The 19343-nt window shown below is 40.4% G+C and overlaps 1 protein-coding gene across 1 annotated transcript in view; it reads right to left on the reverse strand.

Moving 5' to 3' along the window:
- The window catches only part of mmd (disintegrin and metalloproteinase domain-containing protein mind-meld), a 997749-nt gene that overhangs the window by 244794 nt on the left and 733612 nt on the right, over positions 1–19343 (reverse strand). The window contains exon 9 of the mRNA XM_071590726.1: positions 1727–1796. Coding sequence (XP_071446827.1) covers positions 1727–1796 — 70 coding nt within the window. The remainder of the gene's footprint in view (positions 1–1726; positions 1797–19343) is intronic.

Genomic DNA, 19343 nt, shown 5'->3' on the forward strand with positions numbered 1-19343 from the left:
ACTAATTACTATTCACTATTAATCTAAATGTTCACTGATTGCTTTCTTCGTTGTAATATGGGCATTCATAAATTTTAAATAATATTAAATTAAATTAATTATGTATATATATATGGGTCGCCGTAGTCCAGTGGGTAGAGTGTTAGACTACTGACCGCAGGGTGCTGGGTTCGATTCCCAGGCAAGGCACTCTGGGCACCTGCAGCTCCACCCAAGCTATGTGATTTTTTGGGTACCAGGTCTTCCTGGGAAACCATAACCGGCACAGGGAAAGGAACTGGCCCCCTTACCCTGATGTGTGAATTCCACACAATGCCGAATAGGGCTTAGTACTGGGGATCTATATGCATCACCTACTAAACCGACCTTCTGGTTGATTACTGTATTTATGGTACATATATATATATTTATATAGATGATTTTGTCGAAGTAACATGGAAGTGTTGAATAGTAAATTGGACGGCAACAAACAATATAGAAACACATAAAAAGACCACTCACCCGTTATTTCTTGATCATGTCGACGGAATTCTGCTCCATCTTCATTAGAAGAGATAGAAGTAATGGCATACTTAGAAGTAAGATAAAAGGAAGTAAACAGAAGTAAAATAGAAGTAAGCATTACTTCTATTTCTTGCGATGAAAATGGAGCTAAATTCCATCAAAATGGTCAAGAAATAATGTGTGAGTGATCTTTTCATGTGTTTCTAAATTGTTTGTTGCTGTCCAATTTATTATTCAACACTTCCATGTTACGTCAGCGAAATATATATATATATATATATATATATATGTATGTATAATATATTATATATATATGTATAATATATTATATATATGTATACGAGGGTCATCCGGAAAGTAGTACCCGTTCGTGCCGCATGAAGTGCTGACGACGCGAGTAGCCGCTGGACGAGGTCAGATAGCTTCAGTGGCTTGTCTGCCTTCTCTGAGCCAAGTTGCGTGACGCTAGCATTGCCTGTGTTGTTTCTGTGATTGTTTACAATGTTTAAAAAAATTGAGAACGCCGCCAGTTGTGAAGTGAGGGCAGTGATTAAATTCCTCAATGCAAGAAACGTTCGCCCATGTGATATTCATCGCCAATTAAAGGAGGTGTATGGAGACAATGTAATGGACGAGTCGTCTGTTCGGCGGTGGTGTCGCAACTTCAACATGGGGAGGGGGAACACACACGACGATGAGCGTTCGGGGAGACCGTCTGTCATTACAGACCAACTGGTGAGCTCAGTTGACGAATTCGTGAGGAACGATCGGCGCGTCACAATTGATGACATCTGTGAGCATTTTCCCAATGTTTCTCGAACAATTGTTCATGAAATTGTTAAACACCATCTGCATTATGCAAAAATTTGTGCAAGATGGGTCCCTCGCGTATCTCAATGAGCTGGCGGCGAAGGACTATGCAGCAGGAATACAGAAACTTGTCACACGTTATGACAAATGCCTTAATTTGCTTGGAGATTATGTTGAGAAGTAGTTTAAAGTATCCTCTTTCAAATAAAATTTTTTATGTTTGTTAATATTTACTTTTGTGTCTTTCTTTCACGAACGGGTACTACTTTCCGGATGACCCTCGTGTGTGTGTGTGTGTATATATATATATATATGTTTTTCAGTTCAGGAGGAGGATGACGAGGGGGAGGGCTGGAAGGGAGTAAAAAGGAGCAAAGGGGTTGGACCTTGTAATTTGATTTTCTCCACTAACCTGCTTCGAGACTTGCTCTGCTCCGCTGTTCAGGAAATGCTTCTGCATGAGGTTTGGTGCCAGAAGTTGCCTACAATGGAGACGAGAGAAATAATAGCATGAGAATGAGTGGAGGATGGGTACTCGGGGGAACAAAGAGACATTGCCTGGGGGGGGGGGTCGTCGGTAGCAAGAGTGTGAATAAAATATTTCTTGAGATATCGGCAAAAGAACGTAAAAATCCATAATAAACCAATTTGTTTTTCATTTTCAGCAATATATATCCAAATAATACTGCCTTATAAATAATGTTATACTAGTTTCAGAGGGTTTGACGGAAACATCTTAAAGGGGCCACTGGTTTATTACGGGAAGACTTCGGTATTTTTGGGGAACAGATACGGCGACAATTATTCTGTGATAGACAATTCAATTATACAACTATAATATACATTTGATACAAAACCTTTTTCTGAAACCTTCAAATAAATGACCAACATAATTAAAGAACATGCAAACCAAAAACATAAGTTTCACTGGCCATTAAAAATGGTAATATCCCGGAGGTTGCCTTGACTTGAGAGGGTTTTTTTTATTATTTGGCAAGGCTGATCTAGTGCTAAGCCCAATGGCGTGTGAGATTCGCGTATTATGTGACCCAGTTCTAAAATCCAAGTAAGCCACCTGCGATTTCTCTGGAAGGACTGGTACCCGAAATGCTACACAACTTGGATGGAGGTGGTGGCACTCAAACACGACTCTTAAAATCGAACTCAGGACCTTTGGTCCATTTCCGAGGCCTCTACCCACTCGTCTGCCAAATCGCATCAATGACCAAAGTCAGTGACTATACGTTACGATGCATTGTCTAGATTTTACGTGTCGTGTTCACCTTTCCTCATTGTTATATTTATTCGTATTCCTTTAATACGGTTTAAGAGAATTTGAGTACCGGAAAAGATTTACCGTAATCTGAACCCTCCTAGATTATCATCAAATTTTTCGGATCCCAAGAATTCCAAAAACCGAATCTGATTACTGTCGAGAAAGCTATTACTTTGAAGTGAATTGTATTGACTGTTTACAATATTTAATGATGCATAAATACATTATGTCATATCATTATAAATGAATTAATAGAAAAAAACGATTGAATTTTCAAAATAAAATTTTTCCTAGCTATTCCACTTTATTCCACTTTTTTATAATAATCATTGAATTAATGTTATTAAAAATTAAGGGCCTAAGGATTAAAAGTCAGGATAATAAAAAATAACGGTTATTTTAGTACACCACACAACCGCTGTTGGAGAGTAACAAACAGAGGAAGAGATATTCTTCCAGCCCAAAGATGATTTTGCCCCATCAAAGCAGCCGCAGTCTGGCTTTATGAGCAAAGTCACCCCTTCTCGAATGCTCACGGAATGGGTGGGGATTCTATTAAGCAAAAAAACATGCGGTTTTGAAAGATAAGTTTAGGCAGAAATGGAAAATGATATTTTAAATCACACAGAGGCATCGATTTTAGACAGTTTACGCAATCACACCGGAGTGTAGGCCGGAGAATATTAAATATTTAGAAAAGATGAATACTTGGTTTCTGAAGGATACCTCTTTCGTTCACTTTCATCTTCAATTCATCGCTGACATCACCAGAGATCAATACTAGTTTTAGTCTCCCCTTTCTCTTATACCATTTTGTTTTCATGCCTTTCACCCAATACTATTAGGAAAATGGATAATTTTAGCAGCTGGTAGCATAGTATCACCCATAGAACTCCTGAAGAGGAAGACACAGGAAAGTAAAGCATGGCGGAGGTCTCCTTGGGCCCGACGACCACCGCAGATGACCTATGATGATGACAGAACTCCGTCAAATTCCATGAATATGATAGCTCTGTGTCCAAACTAGATACACTCTCTAATTAATATAATTGACATGGGAGTGAAGGTTTACGGCATTCTTTTGTGAATCAGCGGGTCAGCCTATATATCGAATACCTACGGAGTGCCCTAGATATTTTTAATGCTCATTCTTACGATACAGGTATCCAACTTCCATAGAGGTAAGAGGTGCGTATATTTGCAGAGCTCTTAAAAATCGCCCCGAAGACACGACGTGGAATTTTTTCAGAAATCAGTGCTGGTGAAGAAAAAGTTGAAATTTACGATGGACTGGTAGACAAGAAATACATTTAAAAGGTATTCTTCCGGCTGCAACCACGAAATCCTTCACTCGAGGGACGCCACGATAGCTGCAACCGCAACACTCTCATATTAAGGCAACTGGCAACGGACCCTATTTTTCTATCATGCGGTTACTCCTCTCTCCATCACCTAAAAGCGCTCTACTTATCTGCAAATAATACCTCCAATATTTTCCATTCACTTCCTCCTTTCGACCGCACGGCGGTGAGAATTGCGGGAGAGGGTTGGCTTGTGTGGGGGGGAGAGAGAGGGGACGGGGGGGGGGCAGAGGCGAGGGGAAAGGCGTGTCGTCGTCGTCGGGTGGGGGGGAGGAGGCATGAAACGAGCGAGGGGATATCGAAAGAAATGGGAGGGGGCGGTGGTGGAGGAGCGTAAGGGATGAGACCGTTCACAAATCGAGCGTTCCTTTCGAATCTGCGACGTGAAAAGACCGTGCGATGGTTTTGAGGCGGATCGGGAGAAATGTGGGGGGTGAAAAAGGTCGAGGAAAGTGAATTGGGGGGAGGGCGGGGTGAGCGCGACCCCCCTCTCGCCAGATCAATTGGTCGAAATTTCCTCGCCGAGTCACGTCGCGGGTGAAATTGGGAGAATGAGGGCTAAAGACTTCGCAAGGAAACCCCTGGGGGGGGAGGAGCATCGAAGTGAGGAGGAGAAGAGGGGTGAATAGAGTTATGGAGCCGTGGGCTACGCGTGGAAGAGGGGGAGAGGGGTGTTGCGGAATCGTTTAAGAAAACGGGAGGGACGGGAGATGCCAAGGGGTTGGGGGGGGGACGTTTCTCTTTAGCACCCTCTCCCTCCACCCCCCTGAGGCTTCCTACCAGCTCTCGAATGGTTTCAACGATCTCGAAGTCGGTTATCCCGGAGTTCCTTTTTCACATTTTCCGGGAACCGAAGGGATAAAAATGCGGAGAAGGAATGAATTCTGCATAAAGAACCGAGGATTATCTTATGAGGTGCACGGTGTGAGGTCCCGTCGTAAGGTGTGGATTCAATGTGTTTATGATCTGCTGTAAGGAGCACCGCTGTCACAGATTGCAAGCGTTATCGTCGTGGTGTAAAAACAGTCTGACTTCTAACGGGGCACACATTACACGTTTGGCTATGGACAAACATCGAAATTGTGCATTTCTTGCTCGTTTGAAGTTTTGCATCTGAGGTCTTCTCTACATTATCTTTAGGTCTGCTTCAATTTCATTAACCTCATACTACCTTGATCAAAAAGTTCCCGGAATAACCACCGTGTGGCGCTCCCATCGTTCCGATTTGAGTTCTGTTTTTTTTTGTTAAATTGGTACATCTGTTGTTGATATTCCCTTTAAATCTTAGTGTCATAACTTGACATTTGCAAAAGTTACGTAGCCAAGAGTACATCTATCTCTGTGTGTGTTGGCGATTTTTTACAATTTCAGAAATGGATTTAAATTTGCAACAACGAACTTGTATTAAATTTTGCGTAAAAAACGGGTTTAGTGGCGCACGGACGTTGGAAATGTTGGAAAAGTGTTTCGGCAACGATTCTCTAAAAAAAACGGTCGTTTACCAGTGGCACGAGCGGTTCAGAAGTGGTCGTGAGTCAATCGAAGATGATGAACGCAGTGGCAGACCATCGACATCGAAAGTCGGTGAAAAAATTGATAAAGTAAAAGAAATGTTGGTCAATAACCGCAAATTAACCATCAGAGAAATAGCGGAGGACTTGAACATTGCCTATGGATCCGCCCAAGACATTGTGGTTAATGATTTGGGTTTCCGTCGTGTAGCAGCAGCAAGTAGCAGGTGCCAAAAGACCTCAATTTCATGCAAAAAAGAGACCGTGTTGACGTCGCAAAAGACATGATTAGCGAGGCTGAATCCGATCCCACATTCATCAAAAGGATCAGTACTGGAGACGAGACGTGGGTTTATGAGTACGACACGCAATCCAGACATCAGGCAAGTGAATGGCGTTCACCAAATGAGCCGAGACCAAAAAAACCACGTCGTTTTCAGTCAAAAAAGAAGGCAATGCTGACGGTTTTCATGGATTACAACGGTGTAGTGCATCATGAATTTTTGCCAGAAGGCCAGACAGTAAACAAAGAGTATTATTTGGGCGTTATGAGACGTTTGCGTGAAGCAATTCGCCGAAAGAGACCAGAAATGTGGGCAGAAAACTCGTGGATTTTGCACCATGATAACGCACCGTCGCACAGTGCTATCATTATTCGTAATTTTTTGACGAAAAATGCAACAAATACCATCCAACAGCCACCGAATTCACCTGATTTGGCTCCCTGTGACTTCTTTCTGTTCAATCGAGTTAAAAAACCATTACGGGGAACGCGTTTTAGCAGCCGAGAGGAAGTAATGGAAAAATCGCAGGAAGCACTGATGGACATACCGAAAACCGACCGTAACTTTTGCAAATGTCAAGTTATGACACTAAGATTTAAAGGGAATATCAACAACAGATGTACCAATTTAACAAAAAAAAACAGAACTCAAATCGGAACGATGGGAGCGCCACACGGTGGTTATTCCGGGAACTTTTCGATCAAGGTAGTATACCTAAATGATGCACTTCAGCTATGATTTTGCTTCTTGTCATACTTATCGGATACCAGTATCAGAATTGAACAAATTCAATAATGCCATGGGATAGCTTTGAGGAGACTGCTTGGGACACCTGAAACAAAGGCACTTAAAAATCCTGCTATACACTCTTCTCTTCGCGTATATGTGTTTTCAACCGGCGTTAACTTATGTTTCATGCGCGATATTTTAAAAGAAATATTTGATATGAAATACAGAGTAATTGAAAGGATCAAGCTTAGTGTACAAGTGATTACAATATTATATTTGGAAACATTTTTTTTCAATTCACAATATTTTACAAACAGGATATAACCCATCGTTCAATAATTCCCGGGACTAACTAAGAAAACAACATTTCTTTCGCAAAATTCATTTTTATTCATCAAAATAATCACCTTCAAGAGCTATAAAATCATTCCAACCCCTTTCTAACTTTTTGATACTATGCTTGTAAAGCGATTAGTCCTTGTACTCAAAATAAGCTTTCGTTGCAAGACTGACTTCCTCATTCGAGCCAAATCTTATACCCTGGAGTATCTTTTTGAGTTCAGCAAACAGCCAGTAGTCGCTGGGGGCTACATATGGAAAGTAAAGCGGGTGAGAAAGCAGATTAAAGCCCAACGCGTTCAATTTGGCCATTATTTGCATTGACTTGTGGCACAGTCTTGATGAAAGATGGTTTTTTTCTTCTTCGTGTGCGGTCGTTTTTTTGCGATTTAGTCCTTGAAAAGCACCAATAACTCAATTTGATAGTCGCTATTGATAGATTTTCCCTTTTCAAGGTAGCCGATGTAAATTATACCTGGCGCGTCCCAAAAAAATAATATCTCATTTAATAAGTCCCTAGACTTATTGAATGATGGGTTACTTTCGTAGTTTTAACATCAACCGTGGAGTTACTATGATTAAAAAAACTAAATGGATATTTCCCTTCAATTTTACATACGCTCAGCGGGAATGTATGCTAGCTATTGATTGGAGACAAAACATTAAAAAAAAATTGCGGTATTTGGCATATCTGAATAATTATTTCAAAAATGAAAGATGGAAACTATTATGGTAAAACGGAGATCAAAGCGGAATTGAAATAACATTGACAATTAACCATAATAATGCCAAATGCAATCACAGATCCATAGTCTTCTTTTTTCTGGCAATATTATTCAACCAACTTGTTTGAAATTATGATGTGAATTCCTTTCAACCTCAGTTTTATCGATAAAAACTACCGTGGAGTCATTGCAAATAAAATAATTTCCATGCTACGTGCGTTTGCTTTCACTTTTTGAGCTTCTTTCGGCAGCGCCGCCAGTCATTCAAATGATTTTTTTCGAGAAATGCTTTTTGGCTGCTCCCACGCACAGTTCACAAATTTGTTTTGGCAACCCAGCGTAGCGTCAGCCATTTGAAAGGCCTCACCATAGGTAGGTAGGTAGGTCGGTATTTACTGTTGATAGAGGGAGGGATTTTGGCAAGTGGCTGAATTAGAACCCTATTTAGACGGGTGGCGAGTATTAAAAGGATTTTTGAAATTCCTTGGTCTGGGTCCTGGCCTGTCGGGACAAATTCTCTTTCCCAGATTCCACCCCTTCCCCCACCACCCACACCCATCAACCCACGCCCGAGAGCTCCTCACCCCATCGCTGACGGGCTCCTCCTTCCGAGTAGGTATTGGAAGGAATCGACGAGCCAACAACACACGCCAGACGAATATAGAAATGCGAAATATGTTTGAAAAGCCTTCCCCTTTACTCTTGGGTCGCCGTCAATGTGCTCCCTCTCAATGGGGTCCCATGGGATTGCATTCATCGACGTTGACATCGACATAAAGACCCCGCGATCTCCCAAAAAGGTGTGTGGCAGGGGGTGCAAGCACCAGGTGGGAAGGGTAAGTGATAAGGGAGGATACGGGAGAGGAAGGGAAAAGGGAAAAAGGGTCATTAAACCATAACAAATGTTTGGTGGTAAATTTCTTTAAAATATCGACGGGATTTGTTTAAAAACTAATTGGAGTTGACCTAGAAATAGTTGGTACGGTAATTTAACTAGGTGAAAGTATAACTAAACACTTAAGTTGGGGCACCCGCATATAGTACTAGTACATAAAGTCTGCGGGCAAGCAAATAAAAAATTAGGACTTATGCAACGCATTGTTGGTAGGAGCGATTAAAAGGCGAAGGAACGTGATTACCATGCTCTTTGTAAGGCCTCATTTTGAATATGTTTGTAGTCAGTTAATGTCTAAATTTGAATATGAGATTCGACTGAAAAATTCCTCATTCGGGAAATTGCGACGGTTCCACGCAGGGCGGCCCGTTTAATTTAAAAAAAAACTGTTACGATTGAAAACAAAAATCGTCACAGGAAGGCTTCTTGAGTTGGGTTGGGAATCATTGGAAGAAAGACGATTCAATGCTAGGTCGAATTTGCGAAATAAATTCTGAGCCGCATGTTTCAGCGCCGAGGTCTCGCACATTAGGGACGGAGACCATTCATACACCAATCAGGGTGACAGGAATGCGAGGATGATACCAAGGGCAGAGTCATCTATCTAATTGATGCCGAGGAAAAGGGATTGCAGTTCAAGTTGGGGAACCATGACGTATTAAAAGACTCTTTCTAAAGGAATGTGTGTAGATAATAAGCTCAAAGAAATACTTAATATAAAAATGTCGTTCATAAAAGAAGGACCATACATTTTTTTATTCTTTATTGGGCTGAATTTAATTTTAATTTATATTGCTTTATGATTTATATTGCATATGTCGTACAAGTTTCATTGATTTAACTCCTATATTGAGTCAGCATCAGCCGTTGGAATCCGCTCAGTTCGCACACTTCTGCTTGCTCGTATGCATGATAAATGCTCACCGCAAAGACGTTGCTACCCATTGAGAAGCAGGAAGAAGTCAGATAAGTTTAGACCTAGTCTGTAGTGATAGGACGAAGAACACATTTCACCTGAATTTTTACGTTATAATCGCGGTTTTGCGGAACCATACGAACAAAAAAGGTCTCATGTGGAATTTTTCTGTTTACAGAGCGCGGGTGACACTCAATGCACTTATAAATATTTCTGAGAGTACTTTTAACCTTATTTGACGATATTATCTCGCAATGACAGTGGTGGTGCTAAATTTTTACTTCCACTCGAGCTGTGACTGTATCTCCGAGTCCGCCTTCCTTCGAAATTGATTGTCTTCCCTTTTCAAACATTTAAAATTATCTCCCAGTTGTGATCTAAAAAAGGACAGCCGCCGCAATAGCCTTTAGTAGCATAAAATAGGCCCATGCTTAATGAATTGCATAGACGAAAGCAAAATTTTAATTCTTTGGTTCGTATTAACTCCATCGTCCTTGGCGTAATATTGAAAGTTATATTAATAAACATACCGCATATACAAAAATAGCTATAATAAAAACATAAAATTAAATTTTCACAAAATTAAGCGAAAGAAATCAATTTTATGATCACTCTTTGCTGAAAACAGCTTGTTCAATATTAGCAAGATTTATTTATACGTTCAGTACAATAGCCTTGGTAATACTCTTAGCCTTGGTAAATTCTCTTATAAGGCACAAGCTGAAGCTTAAAAACACTATCCATATGTCTAAAATTTTTATTGGTTGGTGAACAAACATTTAACTTGTCGTTACCTAAACAAGGTTCAATATGTAATTATGAAAATAAAAATAAATTGGTACCACCTTATACAATGTAAAAAAAACGCGGAAAAATCATCGGTATGTATATATATAAATAAATAAATATATAAATATATATATAACGACGAAGTGCCTTGCCGTTTTTTGGGCGGCTTTTTATTTCAGAGGTCGCCTTATTTGGGCTTTATATATATATATATATATATATATATATATATATATATATATATATATATATATATATATATATATATATATATATATATAAATTTCAAAAGTGGTGTCAATATTTCTTTAATTTGTGAATGCCCTATGGTTTAAATATTATTATTAATACAAAATTAACAGTATTCACATTTGGAGGACATAGGTCCAAACCGGGGCATTCCACTTAAAAATGAAAGCGATGGAGTTAGGACAAGGAACGTGAAGCCTGTTTATGATAGAATAAATCTTTATTAAGGATTAAGAAAAGCTCTGACCCTGTGGCATCACATCATTACTTTCTATTTAATGCTCAAACCTAATCATTTTGCAATCACATACGAAAAATTAGGATAGTTTTTCGAACGCGTGAAGACAACTATTATGTGATACTACATGAGAATACCCATATCGACGTCCACAAACCAGCAAGGCAAACAAAATTATTCTACGAGTATGTCAACTAAAATTCCTATTTCCCAATTCCTGTCTTTGATGTAGTTCAAAAAGATTATTCTTCTTTCATTTTTAACGTTTCTTCAATGTTTTCCCATCTATCACAAAGAAAGTGAAAATACCTAAAAAACTTTCCTTGCAATTTAAATTGAAAAGAGAAGCAACAGCGACACAACATCCGCACATTTTTTCCCGCAGGCGGAGAAATGGGATCTAAATATGTCCCTCTTTCATTGCAAGCAGGCTGAAAATTGTTTGGAAAACATTTCGGCCAACGTTTCCGAAAGTAATTTCCAATAGGAAAAAAGTGAAGCATGACGCTCGTTGACTCCCCGAAAAAGTTTTTAAATTTTCTTTTTCCCGAAAAACTGGCACTCCGTCTTCAAAGATCTCGGAACCAGGGAGAAGGAGAGGCAGGGTTTGGCTAAAAGAGAGGCGAAAGTGGAATAAGTGGAGAGGGGTGGATTGGTTGGGGGATGGAATTTGGGGCGATAAGGGGACTTTGTAATACTTCATCATCAGCCCTTCACCCTACTCCTGCGTCGCGATCTCGTTGATTGAAAACTGCCCCACAACTTCCTTCGCTCTCTCTCTCTCTCTCTACTCGATAGGTAATATCCAACGCAACGTCACCACTAAGAATAACCATCCTTAACTCCTATCCACCTCTCCCCATGACCACCAACTACTATAACTGGAAAATATAACTCTGAGGGCAATCGATCACATGGTGGGAGGCCAACAAATTGTCCGTCCGACTCAAATTCACCTTAAAAACCATAAGAAAGCTACCTCCAATGATATGTCGTGCGCGAGAGGCGAAATGAACAAATAAATTTGAAAATCAATCCACGTCAATCAGATAAACATTTGTTGGTGACTGTCGAAGCTTTTTAGTTTAGGTCAAGCAGCTGATATAGTGTCAGTCTCGGTCTTAGTCCACCATTGGGATCAAAAATTGAGCGCGTAATATTCACTATATTCGGAAAAAATTGATGCTTTGAATAAGTTTATTAATTCACCTGAATACTTTAATTCACTACCGACGTATCAAAGTGTTGTAGATATGTTAAAAAATAAAATGTGAACGTGGAAATTAACCACAAATATTTACCCTCACCTGAGAGAAGGGTTGAGCGCACAGGGTTGATATGAAAAATTTATTCGACAGCACTCTTGAGGGAGCAGTCAGCTCCCCTCGAAACTGAATTTCGTAATACCTCGTTACATCGGTGGAATTCTCAATTACAGTTCAATTTTTCTTTCGATGAGAGATTTAATTTATAATGATGAAGCTAAGAGGATGATACAAGCTCTCAAAAGCAATGCGCTATTTATTCGACTCTATGCTTCCTAAATTCAATATATTCTGATGATACTAACGTATTTTTCGCAGTTCTATATAAAAAATAAATCATAAAAATGCCTACAGAAGACAACGACTGAGCAACGCTGCGTGTACCTCTTTTTTCTCATTTAGTGCATAAGTAATTAAACAAAAAAACTTTAAAAACATTCAGAATTGAACTTTTAAAAGTATCTTGCTCCACGCTTTTTCGTAACTCTCATTTGCCGTAAAAGGATTTGTTGCCATCAGATGAAAAGTAGAACATTGAACCGTGCATGAGGAAAACTTAGATTATTTATTGACATTAAAGTCAACGAGATTGTCCAATCCATGGTTTCAATGAAAAATGTTTGAAACGCCAAAACCCACAATAGAATCAGGCCAGAAGTCTTTCCTAAAAAAGGGAGAGAGAGAGAGGTGGGGATGGACAGAGAGAGGAGATGGAAGAGGGCAGCGAGAGAAGAGGAGAAAGAGGAGAGAGGGAGAAAGAGGTCAGAAAGAGAGAAAGGGGGCGTTGGAGAAAGAAATGCCTAAAGCGGAAATTAGAACGTAAAAATCCGGAGATTTATGTGAGAGAAAGAAAAAGAAATAAGGAGGAAATAAAGGGAAGAGTAGCAATACCTTTTACTTTCACTTCTTCATGTGCCTCCCACTTCTCTCGATCCCGATATCCCCGATAGCCATCCAAGTGGCTCTTCACTTGGACGGGCGTAGGAACACAGTTTGAAGAGGAATAAAGGATCTGTTTGCTGCGATTGATGCTTTAATATAACGGCGGTGGGCCCTCCGTCCGGAATGGGAGGGGTTCCAAACGATCCTCCGGATCTCCGGAGAGGGGCCGTCGAGGAGAGGAAGGAATGCTGGAAGAGTGTGTCTGTATGAGCAAATGGAGTAAAGTGGTGGGCCGGAAGGGGGGAGGAGTGCTGGGGGGAGGGGTGGGGGTGCAACGGAAGGGCGAGGATTCCGCGTGGAGACGGTGCGTGCGTGTGGGAGAGACGGGTTACGGCAGAGAGGGGATTTCAAGCTATGGATGTGTTCCCGGGAGAGCGGTATCACCACTGCCCTTCCCCGCTTATAGGAGGACCCTTAATTTCCGTCCGTTAAGGCTGTGATGGGAGCAGTGGACCGTTGGAAAGGCGGCTTTAGTGATTGGATGGTCACTTGGCATGACCGCGGTTGAACTCCGACCGAGTGGCGGATCCGATGATTGGGAAATATTTGATGACAAGCTGCGGGCGCCGGTGGCTACCCCGTCGCCCTCCGATGGGGAGGGGGGCGCCCACGAGCGCTGTGAACCCCGTCGGATAACATGTAGCTTTTGCCGTGGACTGGTTACACCTGTTTCCGTGTATCACAGAGTTTATCAAAAGGAGCAAGACGAAAGAAATGTATGTCGCCTCCTTCATTCTGAGCCTCATTTTATCGTATTGCTGCAAACAAGCGGGACAGTAAGTGTGTACATCTCGACATTATTAATGAAGTCTAAAAAAAATGTAATCATACTTTCATTTTACTATACTTGAAGAATTCATAAAGTCCTATTAGAGACCCATTGCAATTCAGCTTTATATCTGAGAAAAACTGCAAGACCAATTTAATTCGTACAAAATTTTTAAACAGAAATATTCGCAATTTAATTGCCAGAATGTTTTTCATGCCTCATAGTACACGTTCATGCTAAATGCATTCCAGTTTGTTGGTTCAAGTAAAATACAGAGGCTTTCAGTGAGTTCTCGATGACCTTCCGTGCTTTGACCTGACTCTGTACCTCGCTCGCTCGAATATAAACGAAGCTAATTAAAAGAGGAGAGGGAAAAGCTTTATTTCTCTCGGATCAAAAAAAAATACGAACTCACAGGAACGCGTGAATGGCTTTACGACAGCATTCTGCGTTACCAATTAAAGTTATGGAAAAAAATCATGGTTATTTCATCGGAGGAATGAGAGAAGAGAATGCATGTAAAATGTGAAGGAAAATACCGACACGCGAGAATTCCGGCATTTTTTTGCCGCACTAATTCACTCGGAGATCGTTGGAAGAACTCGGGATTTGTGCGGGAAGAGAGATAGAATAAGAGTGGAATATCAAAATAACGCACATTCACAGTTCAAAAAAAAGGTGAAGGTGGGAGAGGGAGGGAACGTACCTTGTGCTTCCGCACCGCTAAAATAATGAAAATAATGACAAACTTTGCTCGTTAGAAGTGGATAGGATTTCAAGCGCAAGAGCGCTTGTTTAGAATTCGCGTTTGGCATTGGGGGGTGGGGGGATTACTATGTTCCTACCTGAATTTTAATCAATTCGATGAAGTATTTTATTCCGTCCGCGGAATATGTGGGAGTTACAAACATGCGCGAGGCAATGTAACACCAAGCCGGACGCAAATCCCATCAGCTCCAATTTCCAATTTTGATTGAGTAAAGGCTATCATTTTCCCCCGACCCGCCCCTCACTCCGTCGCGTGATTTGACAGACGAGTGACGCGCCGCGCGCCTCAAACAGCGCGCGGCTTACACATCAATATTGCGTCGGATGATTATAACGGAAGCGAAGCACATCACGCCAGAGAAATTGATTTTCAGCATTTTTATTTGGTGGACACGATTTCCTCGAAACAAAATTAAATCACGTTTATTATATCTATAAATTAGTTCCCGGGAATCTCGTTCGGGCGCTCGGATCGAGAGGTGGGGAAGGGGGAGAAAAAAAGAAACGTGGCTTTGCTTTATTTCCTCTTCTTCGTACCGTAACTTTGTAATTAATCAGATTTGCAACGGGACTACATTGCAGGGTTCTGATTTGATTCCCCATTGAAATGTTTAAGTTTCTCCCTGAAAGGACAAATTTCTGATCGTACTCCGCAACTGATGAAAACATTTAATCCACTGAGACGATACCGTTATTACTTTATTTTTCCACTAAACCTTATTTAATATTACTGAAGTTGCCATTAAACGTGATTTCATAGATGCAGTCAGTAGCCAAGTCTTAGGGGTGGGTGAGTGATGGGTTATACGCTGGACGTTTTTCCGACGACTCATTTCAAGATCCATTGGATTTATACCATCTGGAGATTTCTCACCCAACTGGTATCCACGCCTGCTCTCTCCATTCCACACGCTCACCAAACAGCCATTATTAAAAAGTCCTCATTTAAGGAGTTAAATCATGCTTTTAAGTGTCACCTTAGCAAAAATATTTAAAAAGTGTTTTAAAATGGCGTTAAAATCGTAAAATACGCGGAAATTCGAAGAAAAGCCCAAAGAACTGCGTAAAGGTTTGAGTTCGTTACCTTCAAGACAAGATAAGTACATGTAGACTATGCCATTGGAATGTACCAATTGCAGAACATCGCGAAGTACTTCGGTTGATATAAATGAACCGGCAGCGCGAGGAGACAAAAAAAATGAAAATAAATAAGTGCCCACAAAATAAGAAACTGGTCGACGAAACCATTAATCATCGAGATAATGCTCAGTAAATCCAAAGGGGAAGGCTTTAATGGAGTCATAACTATTCATACGAAAGTATTACCTATCTCCCCCCTCACATTTCGGAGAATATTTTAAATCCCAAGAGGACAGCGGAAGTTATCTATGCGGTAAAAAAGATTCTGTAAAGCTTCCCAAACTATCGGGTCGCGGGCATAAATCAAAATAAACGGGTATTTGGGGCATTCAAAGAAAAGATCCCATGGCGGAGGGATAGGGGAGAGGGGGCAAGCAGAAGGGGTGGGTGATGCTAGCGCTCCCGTTTTGCCTGCGTGTTCACCGAAAGGAGGCACATGGCATGGGGGGGGGGCGGCATTCCGCCTCCTCCCCCCGGGTGCGGTCGGGACATCCGAGCAAGTGTCTAGCACATGGGAATCCGAATCTTTCATCGTTAATCTGCCGCTCCCTAAGTTGCACAGGAGGCTTAGGTGACGAGCTGAGAGTATATTGGTCAGGATCTCTCCGCTAAGCTCAGTTACACCGCTCCTTAACAACATGCGCCCACAACGGGGAATAAAAGTAGTTGGCTAAGTGATTAAATTAATATATTATTTATATAGCAACCGCATGCTTTATGGGTTGGAATACAATTATGTCACCGCTGTAAATGATTACCCGTGACATTGTTAGGAATGTAATCCCATGTTGCGTTGACCATCGCGCCTAAAAATTTCATCGACTTTTAAGCACTTGGATTAGAGGTACTAAAATATTTGACGCGTTCAAAATTAACCATAACATTAAAAAGAAAATGAGGTCCCATTCAAGAGTAATAATATGGTTTAGAGGGTTTTTAAGCTATTAAGTGCTTACATCCCAAAATTATTCAACTGTTGGAAAAATGATTTTAATCAGCTAAAGTATATGGGTAAAGTTAAAAGAAAGATAAAAAAAGGCTATTGCAATGGCGGAATATACTTCAGAAGCTCAATCTTGATGTGTAAAATTCTCAAGCCGATAAAACAAGAAAAATTTAGCTGTAGCAAGTAACTGCTACTGATAATACTCTATGACATACGTATATATTAGTAGGTTAAAGTTAATTATAATTATAATGAAGAACTTCTGAAAAAATACCCCGGGAATAATTGGTTATCGGGTTTTGTCGGTCTTCGTGTAATTCTGCTGATAATCATTGAACATGTATGTATTACTATGTTAATGTTAATAAATTCAAAATAAAACAAATTTTGCAAATAATATGAATATCATTAAAACTTCCCCTTATTTGTGATATATATTAACTTCTAAAATTGTTCATCAATTTTCGTAGCTCTCTTATGTGGTGAAGATATACATCGATATTTTAATATTTACATTTTAATTTTATTTTGTAATCCAAATGAAATATTTTACCTGAACAAGAAGCAATTACGAATCGAGAACTGTAGAGTTGAGCCATAGGTGATCACACGCGGGAGGAAGAAGGCCCCATAATCCATCGAGTCACCTAGTCGTATTATGCTTTGCCTTAATTTTTACATCGTAAATTTAAGGTATCATATGGCAATTTTTATTCCTTACAGAATCGAATTAAAAGGGCAAAATTTTGAAAAATTTGTAAAAACGTTTTCATATATACGTGGATTCGGACAACGAAACCGTTAGCTACATATTTTTTTCAGAAAGAACGGCTATTAATGGCTATTGGTCTGACGCTGCCTGCAGTGCAATAGTAGAACTCGCCTTCTGCCAGAATGACAGAAAGATTGCCGGATATACCATAGAGGTGAAGTGGCCAGCCTCAGGAAACAAACGGCGATGGATATTGAGCGATCGACCCTGTCGATCACTTGAATGTGCCTATTTTCATTTTTTGCTCAATTCCGTGTTGAAAGTCCAATAATTGGTCAGCTCCGTACTAGGGAAGTATATTTCACATGCATGACGCTGCTGAAGGACACCGATTAGACGCCATATTCCCGATGAAGGTGGACCCGAACCATGCTTCTCGACGGAGAAGAGCAATTTAAAAGTCAAGGATGTTTGGATGTGAAATCCGACGCGTGCTACTTATATTTTATGTCATCTAATAGATTAATATGGAATTAAAATGACCAGATTTGACGGCAAAACTACCTTTTATAACCATTTATTTTACCACACACATTTAGGCTTAGAATTCACGCCTACCAATGACCAGTATTCATTAGAACATCCGCTGCGAATAAGAATAACCGCTTCTTATTTACATTGCTGGGAAGATTTTTCGACAATTAATGCATGGAAAAATTTGTATTTACTACTCTGCAAAATTTGCTTTCAAGATGATGGAAATACGTTTGGTTGGTGAAAGAACCCGGAGAGGATGACGTGCTGATCCAACTGCTGCGAATGTCAGAGATGTGAGCAGGAATAGCAATGGATGCGGACAACCGGAGGGCCTTAAATTTACTCTTAATATAGAAATATCTAATGGAAGAGGCAACCTACACACGGAGGTTGGAGGAGCCTACACTTGCTCCGGTGTCATTGAAATTCATGTGCCAGTGGTATTCAATGCTTGGGTCTGTCACCTTTCGTCAAGGAATCCGTACCGTGCGCCCATATTCGAGTAAATCTTTCGAAGCAGCCACCCTGGGACATATTGCAGGAGATATGGCGGAGGGATAGAGAATGATGGTTTCAGGGGGAAATTGGAGGAGTGGGTAGATTTGCTCGTCCGGTGGAGTCCTTCGTGGAACCCGCCCTGTGAGGGGGGGGGGGTTGTGGCACGGTTAATGGAGGAGGATGTCTGGTCGGAAGACGGCAAAAATTCCTTGTAGTCCCCGCTGACGAGGCGCGCATTTGCGGACACGGAGATGTGACCCTAAGGGCAAGGGAAGGGTAAAGGGAATAATGAAAACGAAGGGGAGCTTCATAGCATGGAATGTGAGAATCTTGAGGGTGTTGGTAAGGACGATGAAGAAGTGGACGAAGGTTGGTGTACAAACGACCGTTATCATAAACACGTAGCTCGCCAGGCGGAAGAGATAACTTGATTGAATCGCAGGAAATCGAGTCACGTACACTCTGCTCGTCATTGGAGAGCAAAATTATCGATAGCTCTTAACTAGGGACAAGAGATTAAATGCGTAAAACGTGATGATCACGTTTAACAGATAGAATCTTTAATATTAAACACAAGAATATTTTCATAGGTGGAAATCAATTCAGCAGTATGCCTAAGCCTAAAATTTTCTATAAAAAGAATTTGAAAGGTATAAAATACCATTAATATAAACGTATGTTATTGTGCCATCGAAATATATACCGGAAGGTTTATGGCATAAAAGTGCCGAAATAAACCAGTTCGTTCCTTCACTCATCATGATGCCGATTCTTTCAATTTTGGAGCTATGATTCAATGGCTATAAAGAGGCTGTTTATAGAATAAACCACAGTTAATACTACTTTGTTTCAAAAAACTCAACTTGAAGTTGTAACATTATTGTTTTATATGTATATATATGGAAATATAAAAATATAGATGGATAGATATACACATAAAAAGACAATCGGAAAAGGACATTCAAATTTTAGAAAGCTTGAGCTTTCGGCCTTCTCTGAGGCCTTCTTCAGGTCAGACGCTTTCATCTATTTTATGTTTGTTCTTTTTTTGCCGTCTAAATGTTATATTGTTCTCGTAAGTGCTTCTACATCATATATATATATATATATATATATATATATATGTGTGTGTGTATGCAT

This window comes from Hetaerina americana, unplaced genomic scaffold, assembly GCF_022747635.1.
Source record: "Hetaerina americana unplaced genomic scaffold, ioHetAmer1.1.p SCAF_4, whole genome shotgun sequence".
Lineage (NCBI taxonomy): Eukaryota > Metazoa > Arthropoda > Insecta > Odonata > Calopterygidae > Hetaerina > Hetaerina americana.